This window comes from Erpetoichthys calabaricus, chromosome 4 (genome assembly GCF_900747795.2).
Source record: "Erpetoichthys calabaricus chromosome 4, fErpCal1.3, whole genome shotgun sequence".
Taxonomy (NCBI): domain Eukaryota; kingdom Metazoa; phylum Chordata; class Cladistia; order Polypteriformes; family Polypteridae; genus Erpetoichthys; species Erpetoichthys calabaricus.
This window is the reverse complement of record NC_041397.2, coordinates 275443351-275464469: the sequence shown is the minus strand read 5'-3', so window position 1 is coordinate 275464469 and position 21119 is coordinate 275443351. Positions and strand designations below refer to the sequence as shown.

The following is a 21119-nucleotide window of genomic DNA, read 5'->3' as shown; positions in this document are numbered from 1 at the left end:
CAAGCCAGCCGGCCTCTCATCCCCACCAAGTCATTCTACAATTATTGACAACACCAGTTACGGCTGGTTCAGTACTGTGACCATGCAAAAGATAGACTGACAATTCTCAGGTAAATTATTATGAATATGATGATGGTGAAACTGTTAATCACTTGTCTTTAGAAAGAAAAGATCAACTTTAAAATAGATATACAGTAATCCCTCCTCCATCGCGGGGGTTGCGTTCCAGAGCCACCCGCGAAATAGGAAAATCCGCGAAGTAGAAACCATATGTTTATATGGTTATTTTTATATTGTCATGCTTGGGTCACAGATTTGCGCAGAAACACAGGAGGTTGTAGAGAGACAGGAACGTTATTCAAACACTGCAAACAAACATTTGTCTCTTTTTCAAAAGTTTAAACTGTGCTCCATGACAAGACAGAGATGACAGTTCTGTCTCACAATTAAAAGAATGCAAACATATCTTCCTTTTCAAAGGAGTGCAAAGCAAGCAGTCAAAAAAAAAATCAATAGGGCTTTTTGGCTTTTAAGTATGCGAAGCACCGCCGGTACAAAGCTGCTGAAGGCGGCAGCTCACACCCCCTCTGTCAGGAGCAGGAAGAGAGAGGAAGAGAGAGAGAGAGAGATAGAGAGATAGAGAGAGATAGAGAGACAGATAAAAAAAATCAATACGTGCCCTTTGAGCTTTTAAGTATGCGAAGCTCTGTGCAGCATGTCCTTCAGGAAGCAGCTGCACACAGCCCCCCTGCTCACATCCCCCTACGTCAGCACAAGAGAGAGAGAGAGAGAAAGAAAGTAAGTTGGGTAGCTTCTCAGCCATCTGCCAATAGCGTCCCTTGTATGAAATCAACTGGGCAAACCAACTGAGGAAGCATGTACCAGAAATTAAAAGACACATTGTCCGCAGAAACCCGCGAAGCAGCGAAAAATCCGCGATATATATTTAAATATGCTTACATATAAAATCCGCGATGGAGTGAAGCCGCGAAAGGCGAAGCGCGATATAGCGAGGGATCACTGTATAATTATATATTCAGTCTGGCACTTTTTTTTCAAATAATATTCTGATAACAAACAATTTTCAAGTGCATTATGAATTGTGACAGTCAATAAGAATTTATTTACATTTCTCCAGAATAGAATTCAGGCCTTTCAGTATTATTGGTGGAATTGGGTCTAAAGGACAGATAGTAAGTATGATTTGAGAAATTAAAATTATGATTTCCTGTTCAATTGTGCTGAGGTGGGCTGGTGCCCTGCCCGGGGTTTGTTTCCTGCCTTGTGCCCTGTGTTGGCTGGGATTGGCTCCAGCAGACCCCCGTGAGCCTGTAGTTAGGATATAGCGGGTTGAATAATGGATGGATGGATGGATGTTCAATTGTGAAGTTAAAATAACTAAGATGGTGAGGGATTGATACCACAATACTGTTTTCAAGATTACTGTGAAATCTGGGATTTTATTTTATCATTTCTATGAATTAAGAAGTTCATAAAATCTGTTCTGCTTACATTTGTGAGAATTATATATTTCATATTTTTCTTCTGTTAGCTTACAGTAGTAAAAAGGTATTTCTGGTTTTATGTCTTAGTCAAGAAAAGTATTAAAAATGGGAACATTTTCTTGTTAAATCAGGCTTAATCTTTTTGTGTTTTAATATGTATGTTTTTAGTGGGTTAGGAAGATAGATGAATGAAGCTAATGTAGCTAGGGCCTGCTTCAGAGTAACACTACAGTTATACATCTACTGATCTATTTTATTCTCCAGAAATAAGCTTGTGTTTCTCATAATATCCAATCTAGATATTGCAATGTTCTTGCTATAATCTGTGATTGTATTGGTAATGGCAGAACAAGTCAAATATAATCTAGACAGGGTTCTTCTCTTGTTGGTATTTTAACCTAATATATTAAAAAAAAAACGATAGATAGATAGATAGATAGATAGATAGATAGATAGATAGATAGATAGATAGATAGATAGATAGATAGATAGATAGATAGATAGATAGATAGATGCTTTATTAATCCCAAGGGGAAATTCACATACTCCAGCAGTAGCAGCATACTGATAAAGAACAATGAATTAAAGAGTGATAAAAATGCAGATATAACAGACAATAACTTTGTATAATGTTAACATTATACAATTACACCCCCAGGGTGTAATTGAACAGTTCTCCAGTGCTATAATATCTTAACTAACATTATTAATGCTAAGATATTATTATTTTTCAGGTATTGTAGAAGTATGAGGTAAGGTTGTTTGAGACACTAATCATGGCATATGAGTGGCCAAGTATTGCATATTAACTATCGCATGCAAGTAAGAATTTCACTGTACAGTAATCCCTCCTCCATCGCGGGGGTTGCGTTCCAGAGCCACCCGCGAAATAAGAAAATCCGCAAAGTAGAAACCATATGTTTATATGGTTATTTTTATATTGTCATGCTTGGGTCACAGATTTGCGCAGAAACACAGGAGGTTGTAGAGAGACAGGAACGTTATTCAAACACTGCAAACAAACATTTGTCTCTTTTTCAAAAGTTTAAACTGTGCTCCATGACAAGACAGAGATGACAGTTCTGTCTCACAATTAAAAGAATGCAAACATATCTTCCTTTTCAAAGGAGTGCGCGTCAGAGAGAGAGAGAGAGAGAGAACAAAGCAAGCAGTCAAAAATCAATAGGGCTGTTTGGCTTTTAAGTATGCGAAGCACCGCCGGTACAAAGCTGTTGAAGGCGGCAGCTCACACCCCCTCCGTCAGGAGCAGGGAGAGAGAGAGAGACAGAGAAAAACAAAGTCAAAAATCAATACGTGCCCTTTGAGCTTTTAAGTATGCAAAGCACCGTGCAGCATGTCGCTTCAGGAAGCAGCTGCACACAGAAGGTAGCAACGTGAAGATAATCTTTCAGCATTTTTAGACGAGCGTCCGTATCGTCTAGGTGTGCGAACAGCCCCACTGCTCACACCCCCCTACGTCAGCGCAAGAGAGAGAGAGAGAAAGTAAGTTGGGTAGCTTCTCAGCCATCTGCCAATAGCGTCCCTTGTATGAAATAAACTGGGCAAACCAACTGAGGAAGCATGTACCAGAAATTAAAAGACCCATTGTCCTCAGAAATCCGCGAACCAGCAAAAAATCCGCGATATATATTTAAATATGCTTACATATAAAATCCACGATAGAGTGAAGCCGCGAAAGGCGAAGCGCGATATAGCGAGGGATCACTGTACACTGAACAACTGAAAATAATGACCATATAAACCTATAATCAATTAGCAGCATAACATAATATTTTCAAATCTGATTAATGTAGTTCAGGACTGCAGGAAACTTAAGCTAATCTGGGAAGGGCTGGGCACAAGGCAGAAGGAGACCTTTAATAAGGGCCCACTGGAGCCCATTTCACATACACATTTCATTCACACTCGCACAGGGGCCAACCATTTATTCTAGCCTGATTGTCATTTGGGATCTGGTTCTCAATCAAGCATACGCAAAGTAAAACCCATGCAGTCCCAGGAAATAGGTGCAAAATTCATATGGACAATATCTAGGCTCAAGATGTGGTGTCAGGCCCTGAAGCAGCACTGCTAACCATTGTGCTACTATGCTAATCTTGATCGAATAATAATCAGACATAATTTCATTTAGTTGAGTAATACTGCAGTTTTGAAACACAACACATCAAGTAATAATTAGATTCAATGTATGATTGTGTCATTGTGTTGGACCTTTAACAATCTGGCAAAAGCTTACCGAGTTTAGTAGCTATGTAAAGGTTTCTGTTTCCATATCTATGTGAAAATTAAAATCAACATTATTAGACAGATATAAAAATCAACATTATTCGACAGATATAAATGAAAGACGCGTTTGTATGTGTAGCAGTCCACTCTACTTGCGCTCAACCACAGCCACTAGATGGTGCATGCACGCACTTTTAAATTTTTTTGGCGCTTTCATGCACCTTACTTCTCACTACGAAAGATGTGTGTGTTTTGCATGTGTGTTGTGTGTGTGTATGGAGCAGTTTGGTCTGCTAACGCTCACCCACAGCCTTGGGAGTTGGTGTGAATCCTGCGGAAGATATACAAGCTTATACAAGTGTGACTTTTAAATTTTTTCAGTGTTTTCATGCACCTCACTCCTCATTCAGCTCAAGCAGACAAACTCATTTGTGTGGTACATGCACATTGTATGTTCACACAACAAGCTACCATACATTTGCCTGAGGCAGTTTCCAGGCTGTCCCACTCAATTTGTTCCACAGCTGCACTCGACTCATCTCTTCCGGCTGCAGTGGAGGGTCCACGTCCTCTGCCTTGGGTAATTCTTAAGAGTTAGCTGACGACTCTGCAAGTTCACCAAGATGGTAAAACTGCTAGGGAGTCTTTGGGTTGTTTTTGTCCTGAAGACCACAAGCAGCTAGTACAATCATAATGTATAGCTAAGTATGATCAAGCCTGCCATATCTATTGATCAACAAGGAATATGGCCCAGGTGAACTATAAGTTAATACCATGATTGTGCTAGATTATGTTTTAATATCTGTTATGAACACCTACCTGTGAAAGTGCCAACATGAAACAATGTACAGTTTATCACATTAAATTACTTCAATTTAACCTCTGTAACAAATATTTTTTTGTGTTTAAGGAAATTAAAACAGTTTAGTGCTGCCTGAACTAAATGAATAGATTCAGATTTCCTAAGCCAGGTTTCAGTGAGAATCAGCAATCACATTGTGAAGTCAGTATAATCTTGCTAACCAAACAAGTAAGGAAATGTTTAGGAAACAGCATTTTAAGGATATTTCTCGGTGGGTTTTGTTTATTTATTTTAGTATGAATTGAGTTAATAATACAGGTACCACTAGTGAAGATTGTGTTTTTAACTCTAGGTCTGATTTTGCTTTTTGTTGGTTAGCTATAGATGGTTTGTGTTGGATTTTATAATCCAAATAATTTAGTATCACATTTCATTTGTAAGTGACTCAAATGCTAAATATACTTAAGCATTTAAAAAAATAAAAAGTCAGAGTGTTAAAAAGTAAAAAGAAATAGAAAAATCTGCATTTTAGGACACATTAAAACATTTCTGTTTCTAATTGATCTCTTTAAAGAAAAATTTGTTGTAGTCACACAATCTATGCACGTCACTGTCAAATAAAACGACGAACTGGCTGCAGAGATAGCTTCATACTTGATTGCTAGACTCAGTCTCAGCAACATATGAACAACTAGTAATATGAGATCTGAGGCAGTTTTATATACAGCATGTGCATTACAAATAAGTATTTTTAGAAAACAGAAATATGACCTTAAGCAACAGCTTCAATAATGCAAAATGTCCTTTATTTAAGCCCTGTTTTCTCGGACAATGCTGGAAATATACAAAAAAGCAAATTAATAAATTACTTCTAAAGTGAGGTAATGTACTCCTCTTAGTGAAAACTTTTCGAACAGAAAGACAGTATGGCTCATCATTTAAGGCTTGTTATAATCAATCTTTATTTTATCAAGCATGTTTTCTAGTGAGCACTGTCACAGTGAACTTTACATGTCAATGCAAAAGGATGAAACACTACAAAAAATAATCAAACAATCCAATCACTGTACAATGCCAAGAGGAGGAGTGAATACGGATATTTATTTAGTATCTGACAGCCTAAAGCTTTGTGATACCACATGGCAAGATTTTAACACAGAAGGAGCACTTGTAGTTAAACACATACCCTGGGCAGGGTCTCTTATCTAGTTACATAATTTTGCCTTGCAGAAGATTGAAGAATGCAGCAATTAGGGAAGGTATATTGGAAAAGACACATTGGAAATGCTCATAATCAAGTAGGATTGCTTCTCTCTTCAATGGATACTTCATCTAATGTTTCCGCATCTATCTATTGACATTGTCCCTAATGACAAGGTAATCAATCCTATTCTAACCCAGAGTCCCTAAAGAATACCAGAGGTAAAAACAGGTCATTCGTTAGACAGCACTGAAATGAGATAACACGTCGAAAGTCTTTAACTACACGAGAAGAGAAAAGAAGCAACACTCATTCCTTTAAATCACAAAACCTCCATCCTACACATATTCAGTCAAACATTATGCGAGTCCATTTCAGAGCTGTGGAAAGTAACAGCATAAAGTCCATAGCAATACCAATCCTAGATAGGGTTCCGGTCCACTACAGGCACTATATACTGTAAGTAAGACTCTTTGAAAACTCCATTTACATTATTCACATCACAAAGCAACAAAACAAAGTGTAATCATCTCATTTTACAAACAAAATTAAATTTGCTTCTTTAAAGTATGTGGTTACATATACCACAAATTACCTCATTAAAAATGTAGCACATAAATAAAATATATGATTCATTTAAATGAATCACACCATTCCATGATTTCATTTAGCTTTCTAACTACCCCAGATGGCCTGACCCCAGTAGGTTACAGCATCCCTGCTATTCACCAGACAGTGCACATATAAGAATTAAAAGCAAGGCTTCACAATTTTAATAACACCTTCAGGCAGGCCTCCCTTCCTTCAGAATGCCCTTATTGATTCACCTCCTATAACTACATCTATAAATTTACAAATGGTAGTGGGGGGTTGAGGTGGCAATATTTAAAACAAAACCAAGGATATGCAATCAAATAACTAAAATCACAGAACATCAAATTTTAGATGCAACTAGAATTAGAATGAGTATCTATCTATCTATCTATCTATCTATCTATCTATCTATCTATCTATCTATCTATCTATCTATCTATCTATCTATCTATCTGATAAAAAAACAATTAATTTCACCTTAGCATAAATTTTTGTGGTATAGTATTCATCAATAAATATATAATGAACACTCCTATATTATAAATTGAGCTTTACAGAGACAGAAGTAATTGTGCTTCGGTTATCAATGTGAGCATGGTTAGCTGATACTATTAAGTTTGGGTCATATGTTTTGTAAAATTCTGTTTGGAGACAGAGTGGCCGCGTGACTAAAATGCTGAACCTTAAACCACAAGGTTGCAAGTTCAACTCACTGTATTCCGACAGACCTTGACCCACATATACTAAATAATTATAGGCCTATTTCAAATTTACCGTTTCTCTCTAAAATACTAGAAAAAGTAGTCGCCAGTCAGCTTCAGACACACCTTATGCATTACAATTTATTTGAGAAATTCCAGTCTGGTTTTCGCACTGGTCATAGTACAGAAACGGCACTAACACGGGTTGTAAATGACATTCTGATATCCTCTGATGAAGGAAACTCAACTGTAATTATGTTGTTGGACTTAAGTGCAGCATTTGACACCATCGACCATTCTATTTTACTGCACAGGCTAGAAAATGATGTTGGGCTTACAGGCACCGTGCTCGCTTGGTTTAGTTCTTACTTATCAAATCGATTCCAATATGTACAGAAATGTGCTGACAGTACTCCATCATTATACACAGAAGTTCAATATGGTGTCCCGCAGGGCTCAGTACTGGGACCTTTACTGTTTTCACTTTACATGCTTCCACTGGGATATATCATTAGGAAACATAATGTTAATTTTCACTCGTATGCAGATGACACCCAGTTATACCTTTCATTTAAATCAAATGAAGTTTCTCCAATGTTGTCTTTAATTAGTTGTGTTAGTGAATTAAAGGAGTGGATGAATAAGAACTACTTGTCTTTAAATACAGATAAAACAGAGATGTTAATTGTTGGAGGGAATGATGCTGATCACAATAATATTTTGTCATCATTTAACTCAATGGGAATCCCAGTCAATTTTACTGAATCAGCCCGCAATCTAGGAGTTATCTTTGACTCTAGCATGTCATTTAAAGCGCATATTACAAAGTTGTCCAAAACATGTTTCTTCCATCTTAAAAATGTTAGGAAATTAAGGCGCTTTTTAAATAAACAGGATTCTGAGAAACTAATTCATGCATTTATCTCTAGTAGGATTGACTACTGCAATGCGGTGTTCACTGGATGTTCAAACTGCTCTTTATACAGCCTCCAGTTAATCCAAAATGCGGCTGCGAGAATTATTACAAGAACAAGAAAATACGAACACATAACTCCAGTTCTTAAATCCTTACACTGGCTCCCGGTTAAGTTTAGGGCAGATTTCAAAATCCTTCTTTTAACATATAAATCATTAAATGGTCGAGGTCCGGCTTACTTGTCTGAACTTATCATGACTTACAAACCTGAGCGCACATTAAGATCTCAAGATACCAGTCTGCTTATGATTCCAAGGATTAATAAAATAACAGTGGGGGGTCGAGCTTTTAGTTACAGGGCCCCTAAACTGTGGAATGGTCTGCCTGCTACTATAAGAGATGCCCCTTCGGTCTCAGCTTTTAAATCCCGGCTGAAGACTCACTACTTCAGTTTAGCATATCCTGACTAGAGCTGCTGATTAACTGTACAGACTGCATCTCTGTTGTTAGTCATTAGCACTTAAACATAAGTAACATGACAGTTATAATTGTATACTAACCCTCACTTATTCTGTTTTTCTTCTCGGTACTCAAATGTGGCACTTGGTACCATGGCCCACCTGCCAAGTTGTTTTGCCTGCCTAAGGAAAAGTCATCCCAGATGGAGGATCGCAGGAATCGTGGGAGAGAGGGTCCTTTCATCGGATTGGCTGGCCCAGCACTGTTTCAGCTGTGGAATGGCCAAATGGGGAGGCAGCTTGAAGGATGAGGTCTCCAGGACTCTATACAAATACAAATCTTATTATGGGATATATCATTTACTGTTAAATTCTACTCTGTACTTCTAAAATTTATATATATATATTTTTTTATTTCTTACTATATTGAGAAATTGTTCTGTGTACTGTACTGTATTGTATTGTATTGACCCCCTTCTTTTGACACCCACTGCACGCCCAACCTACCTGGAAAGGGGTCTCTCTTTGAACTGCCTTTCCCAAGGTTTCTTCCATTTTTCCCTACTAGGTTTTTTTTGGGAGTTTTTCCTTGTCTTCTTAGAGAGTCAAGGCTGGGGGGCTGTCAAGAGGCAGGGCCTGTTGAAGCCCATTGCGGCACTTCCTGTGTGATTTTGGGCTATACAAAAATAAACTGTATTGTATTGTATTGTATTGTATTGTATTGTATTGTATTGTATTGTATTGTATTGTATTCCAGTTGTAACATATACAGTCAATGGACACTTATAGCTTAGTGTTCTGCACACTCCCCATACAGTATCTCTCATTAACACAAAAAGTGTTGCTCTTCAAAACAGTTAGTTATGCTGCAACTCATGTATTTAACATTCAGACTGAATCAAGTAGTTTAGCTGTTGTTAAATCAGGAGTGGCGTTGATTGTTGATGCCAGATGTTGACTTATTCAAGTTAACAGAAAGCACCAAATACTTAAAAACAGCTCTTCATAACAGTGGTGTGTAGAATGACAGTTCACAGACTATCTGTCCTTTAAACAAATGGGCTATATCAGCAGAATAGCCACTCTTCCACTCTTGTCAGCTAAGAACAAGAAGATGAGGCTACAGCACATATTTACCAAAAGTAAATGACTGAAAATTGGTAACATTTAGCCTCATCTGACATCTATGTGTTTTCCCTGTGAAATATATGTTGAAGGGTCAAAATATGGTATAAACACGTGAATCTATGGTGCAGGTTGGTGGTGGTAGTATAAAGGGTTATGGGAACACGTTAGGTGCCACAGCCACCTTAAACAGGGTGGTGATCAAATGTCTCACTTGAAGGCCACAGTCTACTGTTTTTAAAATGGATACTTTCTTTAGGATAAAGTACCATGTCACAGAGCACATGTACCATGGCAGTGGCTTCAGTTTACTGCCATGGCCTCTCAATCCAACAGAGAACCTCTGAGATGATCTGCAATGGATAATTTGAATATATGGTAAAAAAAAAAAAAAAACTATGGTAACTTTGTGATTCTATCAAGTTGGAATGGAAAAAAAAGCTTTAGGGAATTTTTTTCAGCAAGTTGTTGAATCTGTGACTTGAACTATTCAGGTTGTTTTCTTCAAGTTCAAGTTTATTGTCATTTGTACATGGTACACATAGTGTGCACAGCACACTGAAATTCTTACATGTGTACTTAGAATAATTTGAAATAGTACAAAACCAATAAAAATTTGTATCAGGAAAAAAATATATAAAAAGCATTTGGATATACTGTATATTTGTATATTTTTTTCAATATTTCCTATTGTGACAGGCTGTTCATTAACCAGTGGTCCTGTACTGTTTTGCTGGAATGCAAGAGGGAGCAAAATGGCTGTACAGGATGGTTGAGATCTTTAATAATGGTAATTGGCTTTCTGAGATAGAAAGTATTGTTTATGTCCTGAACAGAAGGCAGCTGAGGGGCAGTAATATTTTGTCCCACCTTCACCATCTTCTATGAGGCTTTACAATCTTGACCCAAGCAAATGATGTACCAGCATGTGTCAGTAAAGAAGGACTGTGCTGTACACTCTACTGAGGCAAATGTGACTGCTACCCAGTACTGGATATGGTACCAAGTAAAGTGGCTATTATATTATATTATATTAGCTGTGTAAGCCCATGCTGTAAAAAGCCTCAGCTCCTGGAAACTATTGGAATCGTCAAAAAAAAAATTGGAATACAGAGTCAGCGGTTTCGTTTTGCAGACATGCTCGCCCCCTTGTCTATCAGCGGCTAAGCGAGTTTCACTTTGGCAACGGAGTCGCTTTCTTTCAGCTTCATGCTGTAGCCTTATCCTTCTTTCTTCTTCCGACTCGTTAACTTGGGATGCTTTGCCGGCTCTTAGAGCTTCATGCTGTAGCCATGCACTTCCAGGCCAGACAGACAGACAGACACACTTCCAGACGCTTATATATTATATTATATTCATAGACATTTATATATTATATTATATTAGCTATGGTGATAGAGTAACTGTAAAAATAGTTGATATAGCTTACTCTATGTTTACACTCAGTGTTCCCCTGTTGCCTTTCCTCTATATCCTTGTGCCTCTCAACTTCTCTTGCTTGGTGCTTTCTCTCTTGATTGCGTTCCTATAAGGCCTGCTCCTAAGAATGTCATTTCAAGATGTGTTGCTTGCCTCATAATCAGGATTTGAACTTCACACCTCTAATATATTGTGTATTCATCCCTATTACTGAGCCATCAAAGTCAAACTGGCCAATCACATTTCTCAGAGGGACCGGACTCACACACAGACAGTAGCATTTTATTATATAATAGATATTATATATATATATATAGTCTTAATAGCTCTAATCACTGCTTAGTTATGTTGAAACAAATTATTTGGGAGTGTAAAGAAGGAGAAAAAGGGAGAGAAAAACTGCAAAAAGTAGCCTGAGGACAGACACACTTCATCAGATCAGCTACAGTACATTTGAGTTGATCAGTGAATTGCCTCTTAATGTGTTACTCTTCATTCAAGCAGCTACTCAAGAAATGAACAGACATTTGTGTCTTGGGAGTATCCAAGTGTATTCCAACCATAATATATTCAGTAGGTGTTGAAGTAAACTCCAGATGGGAATAGGCAGATAGTTAACTTTTGTAGGGGTGTGCTACAAAACATGCATTTGCCCACTCAGTCCTGCTTCTTGGTATAACCATGAGTAAGTGATTTCTTTACTTAAAAAGCATGTGCTTTACTCTGTTTGAATTGAAAAAATATATAAATGACTTTGGCATTATGTCCATTGTGGAAATCCTCTACATAATAAGCAAAGTTGAAATGTATGTATGTCACCATGCATTTACAGTTACTTTTAGTATTTTTTTAGTATCATGCCTTCATAAAGTAAACTTTATTTTGTAGATAAAGTGGTCCATTATCTAATACTTTCAAACATATACAAGAGTAACTCAAATAACCACTCATTACGACCAAGATATGCAGAAGAGCATCTCTGAACACACAACACATTGAAACATGAAGCAGATGGGCTACAGCAGCAGGAGACGACAACGGGTGCCACTCCTGTCAGATAAGAAAAGGCAGCTGAGGCTACAATTCACATGGGCTCAGCAAACTTGGATAAAAGAAGATGTGAAAAACATTTCATTTTCTAATGAGTCTTGATTTCTTTCAGATGGTAGGGTCAGAATTTGGTGGCAACAAGCATGGATCCATCCTGCCTTGTATCAGTATTCAGACTGGTGGTGGTGGTGTAATGGAGTGGGAGATATTTTCTTGCCATACTTTGGGCCACTTAGTACCAACTGAGCATTACTTAAATGCCACAGCCTTCCTGAGTATTGTCACTGACAATGTCCATCTCTTTATGCCTTATATTTTGATGGCTACTTCCAGCATGATAACGCACCATGCCACAAAGCTCAGATCATCTCAAACTGGTTTCTTGAAGATGACAGTGAGTTTACTGTACTTAAATGGCCTCCACAGTCACCAGGTCTCAATCCAGTGGAGTATCTTTGGGATGTGGTGGAACAGGAGATTTGCATCATGGATGTGCAGCCGACAAATCTGCAGTGCGTGATGCTATCATGTTAATATGGACCAAAATCCCTGAGGAATGTTTCCAGCACCTTGTTAAATTTATGCTACAAAGAATTATGGCAGTTCTGAAGGCAAAAAGGGGTCCAACCCAGTACTAGCAAAGTGTACCTAATAAAGTGTGTATATGTAGTGTGTGTGTGTGTGTGTGTGTGTGTGCGTGTGTGTGTGTGTGTGTGTGTAAATAACTCTTTGGTATCATAATATAAGTGGATGATAATTATTTCCCTTATTAATGAACTGCAAAACAAATATTTGTAAACATTTGTTGTAAGGTATTCTTCTCAAAGAGTCGCATTGCCTGTGCAGATTCTGAAATAAATCTGAAGTGTCCTACACATTATTACTTTCCCTGTATGAAGCAGTGATTTTAAAATTTTGACTGTGGTACAATATTTTATTTATGGTTAGTTAACTCTATAAAGCAAAATCTACTGGAACTAATTTGGTCAATGTGAATCTTCTTCCAGCATGGATTCAGCGATTTCCTTTAGTTATTATTCACATATTGGCACAGAGGCAGACACTCTCTAGAAGTTGCCAAATTCTGTTCAGAGATGTCTAGAACATGTAAATCAATTGAAAAATGTTAGATATAGGAAAATGAAAAATAAAGAAATGAGTTGTTTAGTCCTTGTAAGTTGCTCTGGCATAGAGTTTATTAATGAATCAAGTTTTCCGTAATAAATAAGGTGAGCTTGACTGTTAATGATGAATTTTACTTTAATTTCACATTCTTGTGCTTTTTTATTTTCTTCCTTTTCTCGTATTCTTATTACCTTTCTATTATTCAGGAATTGAACTTCACAACTCTAATATACTGTGCATTCATTTATTATTCTATTATTCAGAACAGAATTACATTTTCATTGCACCTTCACAATGCACTTGGTGAGTTGTGGGATTACTGCACTTTCATTCTGCTCTTTAACCTTTGAGCTTTGGTTGAAGTTGTACCAGAAGCTTTATCTCTAAAGCACTTGATCTTTATTAATATCCAGCAGAAATGCATGCATGGCTGTGGGTTATTGCTATTTATTACTTTATTTTCCAGAGTGCCAGTGGTGATTGTGATATGTTCCAGTAGTAGCCTGAATCTGTGGGATAGTGAGAGTGCTTCTGTGATCAAAAAGCAAATCCCCTAAGAAGATTATCCCAACAGAAATCAAGAAAATCCTACAAGTTAAGTATCTTTATGCAAAATCTTTCTGGAAAGTCTTTCTTCAGCATGTGCAATTTGTCTGGACAACTAGAAACTGTAGAAGAATACACTCCAGTGGATAAAAAAAAAATCAATGTTTTAAATTAAAATATTCTAAAGAAAGCATTTTCTGCTTGCTCAGATATTGAACAGAATTACACAAACACAGCACCAACTCTTAAAGCCATCAGCAGAATGTATTAAACATTTCTGAGTCTGCAACAACCTTGAGAATTTTTTTTTAATGTAAGGGTTCTTGTTTTTACCTGGAGCAATAAATCAGAATTCAATATCATTAGGAGTTCATTTTTAATTATCACAGCCACCTATTTTGTTTGCCATCTATGAAATGAAAACCTACTATTAAAAGTAATCTTTCAGAGATTCATGTTTTTGCAACTTAATTTTAGCCAAAGTGCTGCACTTGTAAATAAGCAGAGCCTCCTACATTAGAGGGTTCTTGTGCAGCATGTTTAAACAATATTGAGAAAAGCAAACATTAGGACTTTTAATAAGAAGCAACATGGGATGCTTTTGATCACCCGAAAGCTCAAATATTTGCCACGTATAGTTTTTCATTTTTTCCCCCCATCTCAACTCTGGGGATTAAAGCAATATTTACAGAACATACCAAATGAAAACACTGGTTATTCTGATAGCGGAGTACAGCAGATCTACCCCTGGGATACAACACAGAGCATGCATAACAATCTCATGTGAAATTGTCAAGTATATTGCAGGCTGCTTTATAAATGAACATGTTTATCAGCAAATGCTCGACGTGACTAGGTACAATTGCAGTGCCACACTTTTTGAATTCTGTCATGCGTGGCCAAATTAATAAAACCAACATTACCAAATATTCTTTCAAATACCAAGAAAGGAATCCTAACAGTCCTGTGGTATTATAAACAGAGCCCTTGGATCCAAAATAATCAGAAAAGAATCCTAACAGTTCTTTGGAATGATAGGAGAGCCCTGGGATGCGGTGTGTTGATATCAAGAAGTAAGCTGTTTATTGAGCTGATAAGAATTCACACTTGGAGCTCATAATTAAGTTAAGCCCAAAAAGACCTGCCATCAAATAGTATCTCTTCTATCTCCATGTCCAGGTTGTATTGCAGTGCAGAGCTATCCATTGGCAACAAACTTGGTATGCATCATCAGAATCAGAAGCACATTAGTCAGAAGTGAGTTATCTGTCATTTCTACAGGCACCCACCATCTCTTCTGAGGCTTATTGCATTACACTATCATTAAATCCCCCCAGCATGTTGCTTTTTTTTTTCTCCTGTTCGATCCCCACATCTCATTATAATAATAATATTTCTGGCCCTCTGAGTGCAGCTCAACAACCCACAAAAAACATGCATTCACTACTGAACAGCACAAAGGGTAATGCACATAATAACACACACTTACCCTGAAAGCTTTGCAATCTTCACAAAGCTGAACACATCCATGTGTGCAGGTTACTAGAGTTTATCTCCGCTAGGATTTTTTGCTTGCTCCCTTTTTCCCTTTATTTTGTATTATTCTTGCTATTTTTTTTTATTCCATCTCCATGATGTAAATTTCTTTAGAGGCAAAAGAGACTCAGCAGTGGGGTAGGAATCATCATCCCCCCATTCAGGATTCTGCATTTCAGAAGCATTAGTCTGTCCCAGCCTGGGGAGATGGCAAGCGGACCCAGTGGAGCAGGATTTGGAAGATATTTTCTTCTGCTACATCTTTTTAAGGGAGCTTCCATCAGCTACATAAAGCCACCATCATTTAGTTTTCATCACTGTGATATAATGAGCTCAGACCGTGTGCTAACAACAGCTTTGAAGAGGAGAGGGAGGGGGGACGGGGGAGAGAGAGCAGAGAGGGGGACGTAAATCACTGCTGATGGATGTTCCTGATTCTCGTGCTTTTCCCTGACAACGTAGAAAAGATTCTTCCCATTGCTCTCTTTATATGATTATTATTGCTATTTCTATTCATTCTGTGCTTGCTGCTGGATTTGTAAAAGCAAATCAGACTCGCAATATGGATTTTAGTCATGGGAGGAGGTAAGGTAGCATAAAGTGGAAAAGGGGAGGGGAGGGTGATATAATGAACAGATGAAAGCCGGAATAGCGCTTTAGCAGATTGAATAGCTGGGGGGCAGAAAGATACCCTGCCAGTCTATTTATTGGTGCTGCTAAGTTAGCATTATAAAGTAGACATGAAAAGTACAGGTTGCTTTTTGAAGAACTGTTTGCATAGTCATGTTTAATTATCTTTCAAATGAAAGCACCAAGTCTACTACTAAGTCTACTACCTGTAAACACATATGTTACATTTAATTGAAGCACATCAGAAGATTTGATATGCTTAAATAAAAAGCTATTGGGTGGCAGAGTGGCACAGTGATTAGTGCTAGGTTAGTACTGAGGTTTCATTACTGCCTCCTGTGGCAGAAGGCTGGAGCCCTTACCTGGCCGGGATGCCCTGAGTATGGAAGGACCGGAGGTGAGAGCATTTTTAAGACCATTTCTCCACCGGAATGACAGAGGGCAGCCCCCTTGGTTTCCAGCGGGGTCGTGAGCATGGAAGCTCAACCCTGCTGGGGCCCGTGCCCACCACCAGGGCGCAGCTGAATTTTTGCAGGGCCCTATTTAACACCCAAAAGTGCTGCTGGAAGAAGCTTGTTGGGCACCTGGACTTCTTTTGGGTGCCCTGTAAAAGGTGCCAGTTACGACCACTCAATGGTCTGAGTCGGGAGGAAGTGGACAAAGCTCTTGAGGAGGAATGGAGGCAGAAGGACTGGCAGCAAAAGGGACTGTGATGTGCTCTGTGCTTTGCCTTGTGTGTTCTGGATTCTGCAACTGCGTAAATAAAACAGTTGCTGTGTGGCAATTAGTGTCCTACCTGTTTGTGTCGGGATTAGGGTGGCTGTACGCACCCTGGGCTTCACACTCCTAAATACAGCATGTGCACATTAGGTTCATCGCAGTTCTGAGTTAGTGTATTGTGAGCATGGGGAGGTAGTTGTGAGTGGATCCCATGATGGATCATAATCTAAAGCTAATCAAACATGGGAATATTCATAACAAATCACAGTAGTTATAATGTAGATATTCAATCATGATACAGCACATATATTGAAAGACAAATTTTAAATACTGTACTGTATATAAAAATTGAATATTAATACATAACATAGCATAACACTCTGAAACCTGCTTCATCCAATTCACTGAGCTTAATGCTGAAACTGACCCTGGACAGAATGCCAGTGCTTTGAACACTTGTACGGGTCCAATTTAGAAAAACCAAAAAATCTAACATGCATTTCTTTGAGACATGGGAGAAAAACCACAGAGCCTGAGAACACATGGCGAGAAAAAAATACAAACTGCATAATAGACATTACAAGCAGGCTTGGTTTTCAAACCCAGAACAATGAAGGAGCTGTATCAACAATTGCGCCACCATGCTGCCCCTGTATGCATCCAGAAAAAGGAAACTATAAACTATACAGGAATCATTCATGCCTTGTGCCTAATCATGCTGGATTTTGCTTACTCTTCATGCTACCTTGTTCTAGTAACAGTAAGTCGAGTGTACGGTTGGATGGACACATCAATTAATGAATGTATAAAATGAAGGGAGAGGGTGGAGCAAAACATTCAGTGATTTCTATAATGAAGTAATTCAGAAAAATTTTAAAACAATGTACTTTTTAATAAAAAGAAAACACCATGGACTGCATTTTAATAATGTATTGTAAAATAAATCACATTAACCTGTGCAGGTATGCATTTGGGTGAATTAACAGGTTGGCATTTGCACTAGTTGTGAAAAGGATGCACAGGATTAGGAACAAGTACATTAGAGGGTCAGCTCAGGTTGGACGATTGAGTGACAAAGCCAAAGAGGCGAGATTGCATTGGTTTGAACACGTGCAAAAGAGAAATGCTGGGTATACTGGGAGAAGGATGATGAGGGATGGAACTGCCAGTCAAGAGAAAAAGAGGAAGGCCTAAATGAAGGTTAATGGATGTGGTGAGAGAGGAAATGCAGGTGATGGGTGTGACAGAGCAAGATGCAGAGGACAGGAAAATATGGAAATGGATGATCTGCTGTGGTGACTCCTACCGGGAGCAGCCAAAAGATGAAGAAAAAGAAGAAGAATAGGTTGGCATAGTATTTTGTATAATGTTGTCTTGCCCACCCATTTACACTAAGATACTCAATTCACCTCACTTAAATTCACTTTTTAACCATGGGAGCATAGTGGAACAGTGGTTAGCTGTGCTGTCTCTCACCTCCAGTAGCCAGGGTTCAACTCTGGGCTCAGAGACTTGCTACAAGTCTACAGACTTGCTGCGTGTTTGCATAGCATTTACTCCCACATCCCAAAGACTTGCAAGTTAGGCAAACTGATAACTCTAAATGGGCTGGGGAGATGAGAGTGTGTGCAAGAATGAGCTCAGTAACAGACTAGGACTTTATAACACCTTATGCTGCAAGGATAGGCTCTAGCTGCTTAAAATGCAAGAACTGAATTTAGCGGGTTCAGCAAATAGATGGAAAGACAAAGGAAAGATAAAGTGGCACCATGACACAGTAATTAACAGAGCTGCTTCACAGAGCTAGGGCACTTGGCTCTCTCATAGCTGCATGGAGTTTGCACACAGCAGAATTGTCAGTGTTAAAATTAACATTTGAGGTACACATATATATATATATATATATATATATATATATATATATTTATATGTATATATATATATACAGTGTATATATATATATATATATATATATATATATATATATATATATATATATATATATATATATATATATATATATATATATATATATATATACTGTATATATATCCATCCATCCATTATCCAACCCGCTATATCCTAACTACAGGATCATGGGGGTCTGCTGGAGCCAATCCCAGCCAACACAGGGCACAAGGCGGGAAACAAACCCTGGGGACACAGGGAGAACGATCAAACTCCATGCAGGGTGGACCTGGGAAGTGAACCCAGGTCTCCTAACTGCAAGGCAGCAGCGCTACCCACTGCGCCACCGTGCCCCCCTATATATATATACACACACATATATATATATTGTGATAGACGGCCGGGACCTATGCCTGGCAGGGACGCCCCTTTGGCACTGGATCCAGTTGAGCAGCCATGGGATGCAGAGTACGTCTCCCAGAACACTTGGTGGCAGCCCCCCTGGGTTGCATCAGGGCCACAATTATGTTACACCGGAGCTCATCCTTGTTGGGCTCCATGGCCACCGCCAGGGGGAGCTGCATAGCTTAACGAGCCCGTGTGGGCTGGAAAGCAGTCACATCTGGAAGTGCAGCCTGAATTAGATTAATTATCACCTGAAGCACTTCTGGATGGGCTATATAAGAAGCCAGCAGCCACCACTCCAGAAGCCAGAGTCGGGAGGAGGACAACGCTTGCCACGAGGAGTGGTGGTGAAGAGGGTGTCTTGTTTTGGTGCTTTGTTTTATTTTGTTTGGTGTGCTTTTGGGACTGTGTACTGCCTGTGGGACACAGGAATAGACGTGTCCCACAGGTGAAGAAAAATAAATCTTATTGTTTAGTTTTCACGTACCTCCGTTGTCAGTCTGTGTCGGGTTGTGTGCCTATTTAGCGCCTTTCACTATATATATATATAATAATAATAATAAGAAGAATTCATTACATTTATATAGCGCTTTTCTCAGTACTCAAAGCGCTATCCACACAGGGAGGAACCGGGAAGCGAACCCACAATCATATATATATATATATATATATATATATATATATATATATATATATATATATATATATATATTGTCACAGATGGCTGGGGCTCTTACCCAGCCGGGATGCCTGGAAGGACCGGAAGGTGGCATTTATATCTTCCGGGTCACAAGGGGGCAACCGCCCTGGGTTAGGAGAGAACCACGGGAGAGGAGCAAGGACTTTCCAACCCGGTGGGACATTGTGGCCACCACCAGGGGGCGCCTCAAGCCTCCTGGAACCCGGGAAACATTTACTTCCACCACACCCGGGAAGATGGAGGAAGAGCCTTCCAGGGACACCTGGAGTGCTTCCGGTGCAAAGGACAACACTTCCGCCACACCAGGAAGTGCTGCCGGAAGAATGTCGTAAGACACCTGGAGCACATCCGGGGAGAAATAAAAGGGGCCGCCTCACTACAGTCTGGGAGCTGGAGTCGGGAGTGAGAGCAGGACAAAGCTCCCGTGAGGAGAGGAAAGGCAGCCATGGACATTGAAAGAAGCCCGGAATAGGGGTGATTTGGGAGCACTGTGTGCTGTGTGAGACTGTGTATTTGTGCTTAATAAATGTGTGCATTTTATAAAGATGTGGTTTCTGACTGGTGGTATCTGGGCAAGTCTCACAATATATATGAAAATAATGGTCCCATATATACACTTTCAAGGACAACTTTAATACAAGTATTGTTAATATAAACTGTTGATTTTACGGCACAAGCTCTCCCTGAGTCTGCATGGTTTTGCCATGAGTATTCCATTTTCCGTTCATATCCTACACAGTTTAAAAGTTATCAGTAACATTTAAACCACAATAAAATTTGAATAGAAAACACCAGTTCTGTTTAAAATTTTAGATTATTAATAGACAGAAGGTACCAATATTGGATTAAATAAGGAAGTTGTGGAAGGTGGCTCAAGTGGTACTACCTGCCCTTGCCTCAGAATAAAAGCAAAGCTGTAAAGTGCCCATGTCATGGTGATACTGATGGTGAACACTTACTTGCAATATCTCAGTGTAGTCACATCAACAGCACATCAGGGCAAATATATAATTAAAGGATTTTCAAGAATTGTACAAAAGTGCCTCAATACAGTTAGGGGCAGCAGAACAGACAATTGCATTCTTTCTGGAACTTTCTAGAACCCGAGGAGTTCCCTATGCTATTCCTACACCAGAGAGTGATCCCTCTGGATATACAGTAGTTCTAATACGCCATTCGGTGTGAAGGTATGGGTTGGCAAGGACTCAACTGGTGGAAAGTAGTAAAGTGATAGCTAAGAGGTGACAAAGGTGAAAAGGAGAGTACTCTTTCAGAGGGCATCAGTGAGCAACTATGATGGGTATCCTGCTTGCATTAAGGGAACTAATAATAGTTTAGGTAGGCCCAGAGGGCAGGTAGATGTATATTGTTCATGCCTATTTTGCTATTTATTTATACCAGCTCCTTTGAGTTATTTATTTCTGTAATTAATTATTTCAGTCACATTATTTGATGTGACTTCACAAAAATTATTGAACAGTAGGTTTGGGATCATCTCATGAGTGCATTTTTTGAGTTGCATTAGTGGAGC

The 21119-nt window shown here is 38.8% G+C and overlaps 1 protein-coding gene across 4 annotated transcripts in view; it reads right to left on the bottom strand.

Annotated features, from left to right (window-relative positions):
* Positions 1-21119, bottom strand: part of frmpd4 (FERM and PDZ domain containing 4) — an 821848-nt gene that overhangs the window by 637661 nt on the left and 163068 nt on the right. The window contains exon 1 of one of the 4 annotated variants that reach the window (XM_028800823.2): positions 15179-15754. The exons of the other annotated variants lie outside the window; for them this stretch is intronic. Coding sequence (XP_028656656.1) covers positions 15179-15219 — 41 coding nt within the window. The 5' untranslated portion in view covers positions 15220-15754. Of the gene's footprint in view, positions 1-15178; positions 15755-21119 lie in introns of those variants that run through there. 4 annotated transcript variants of the gene reach the window in all.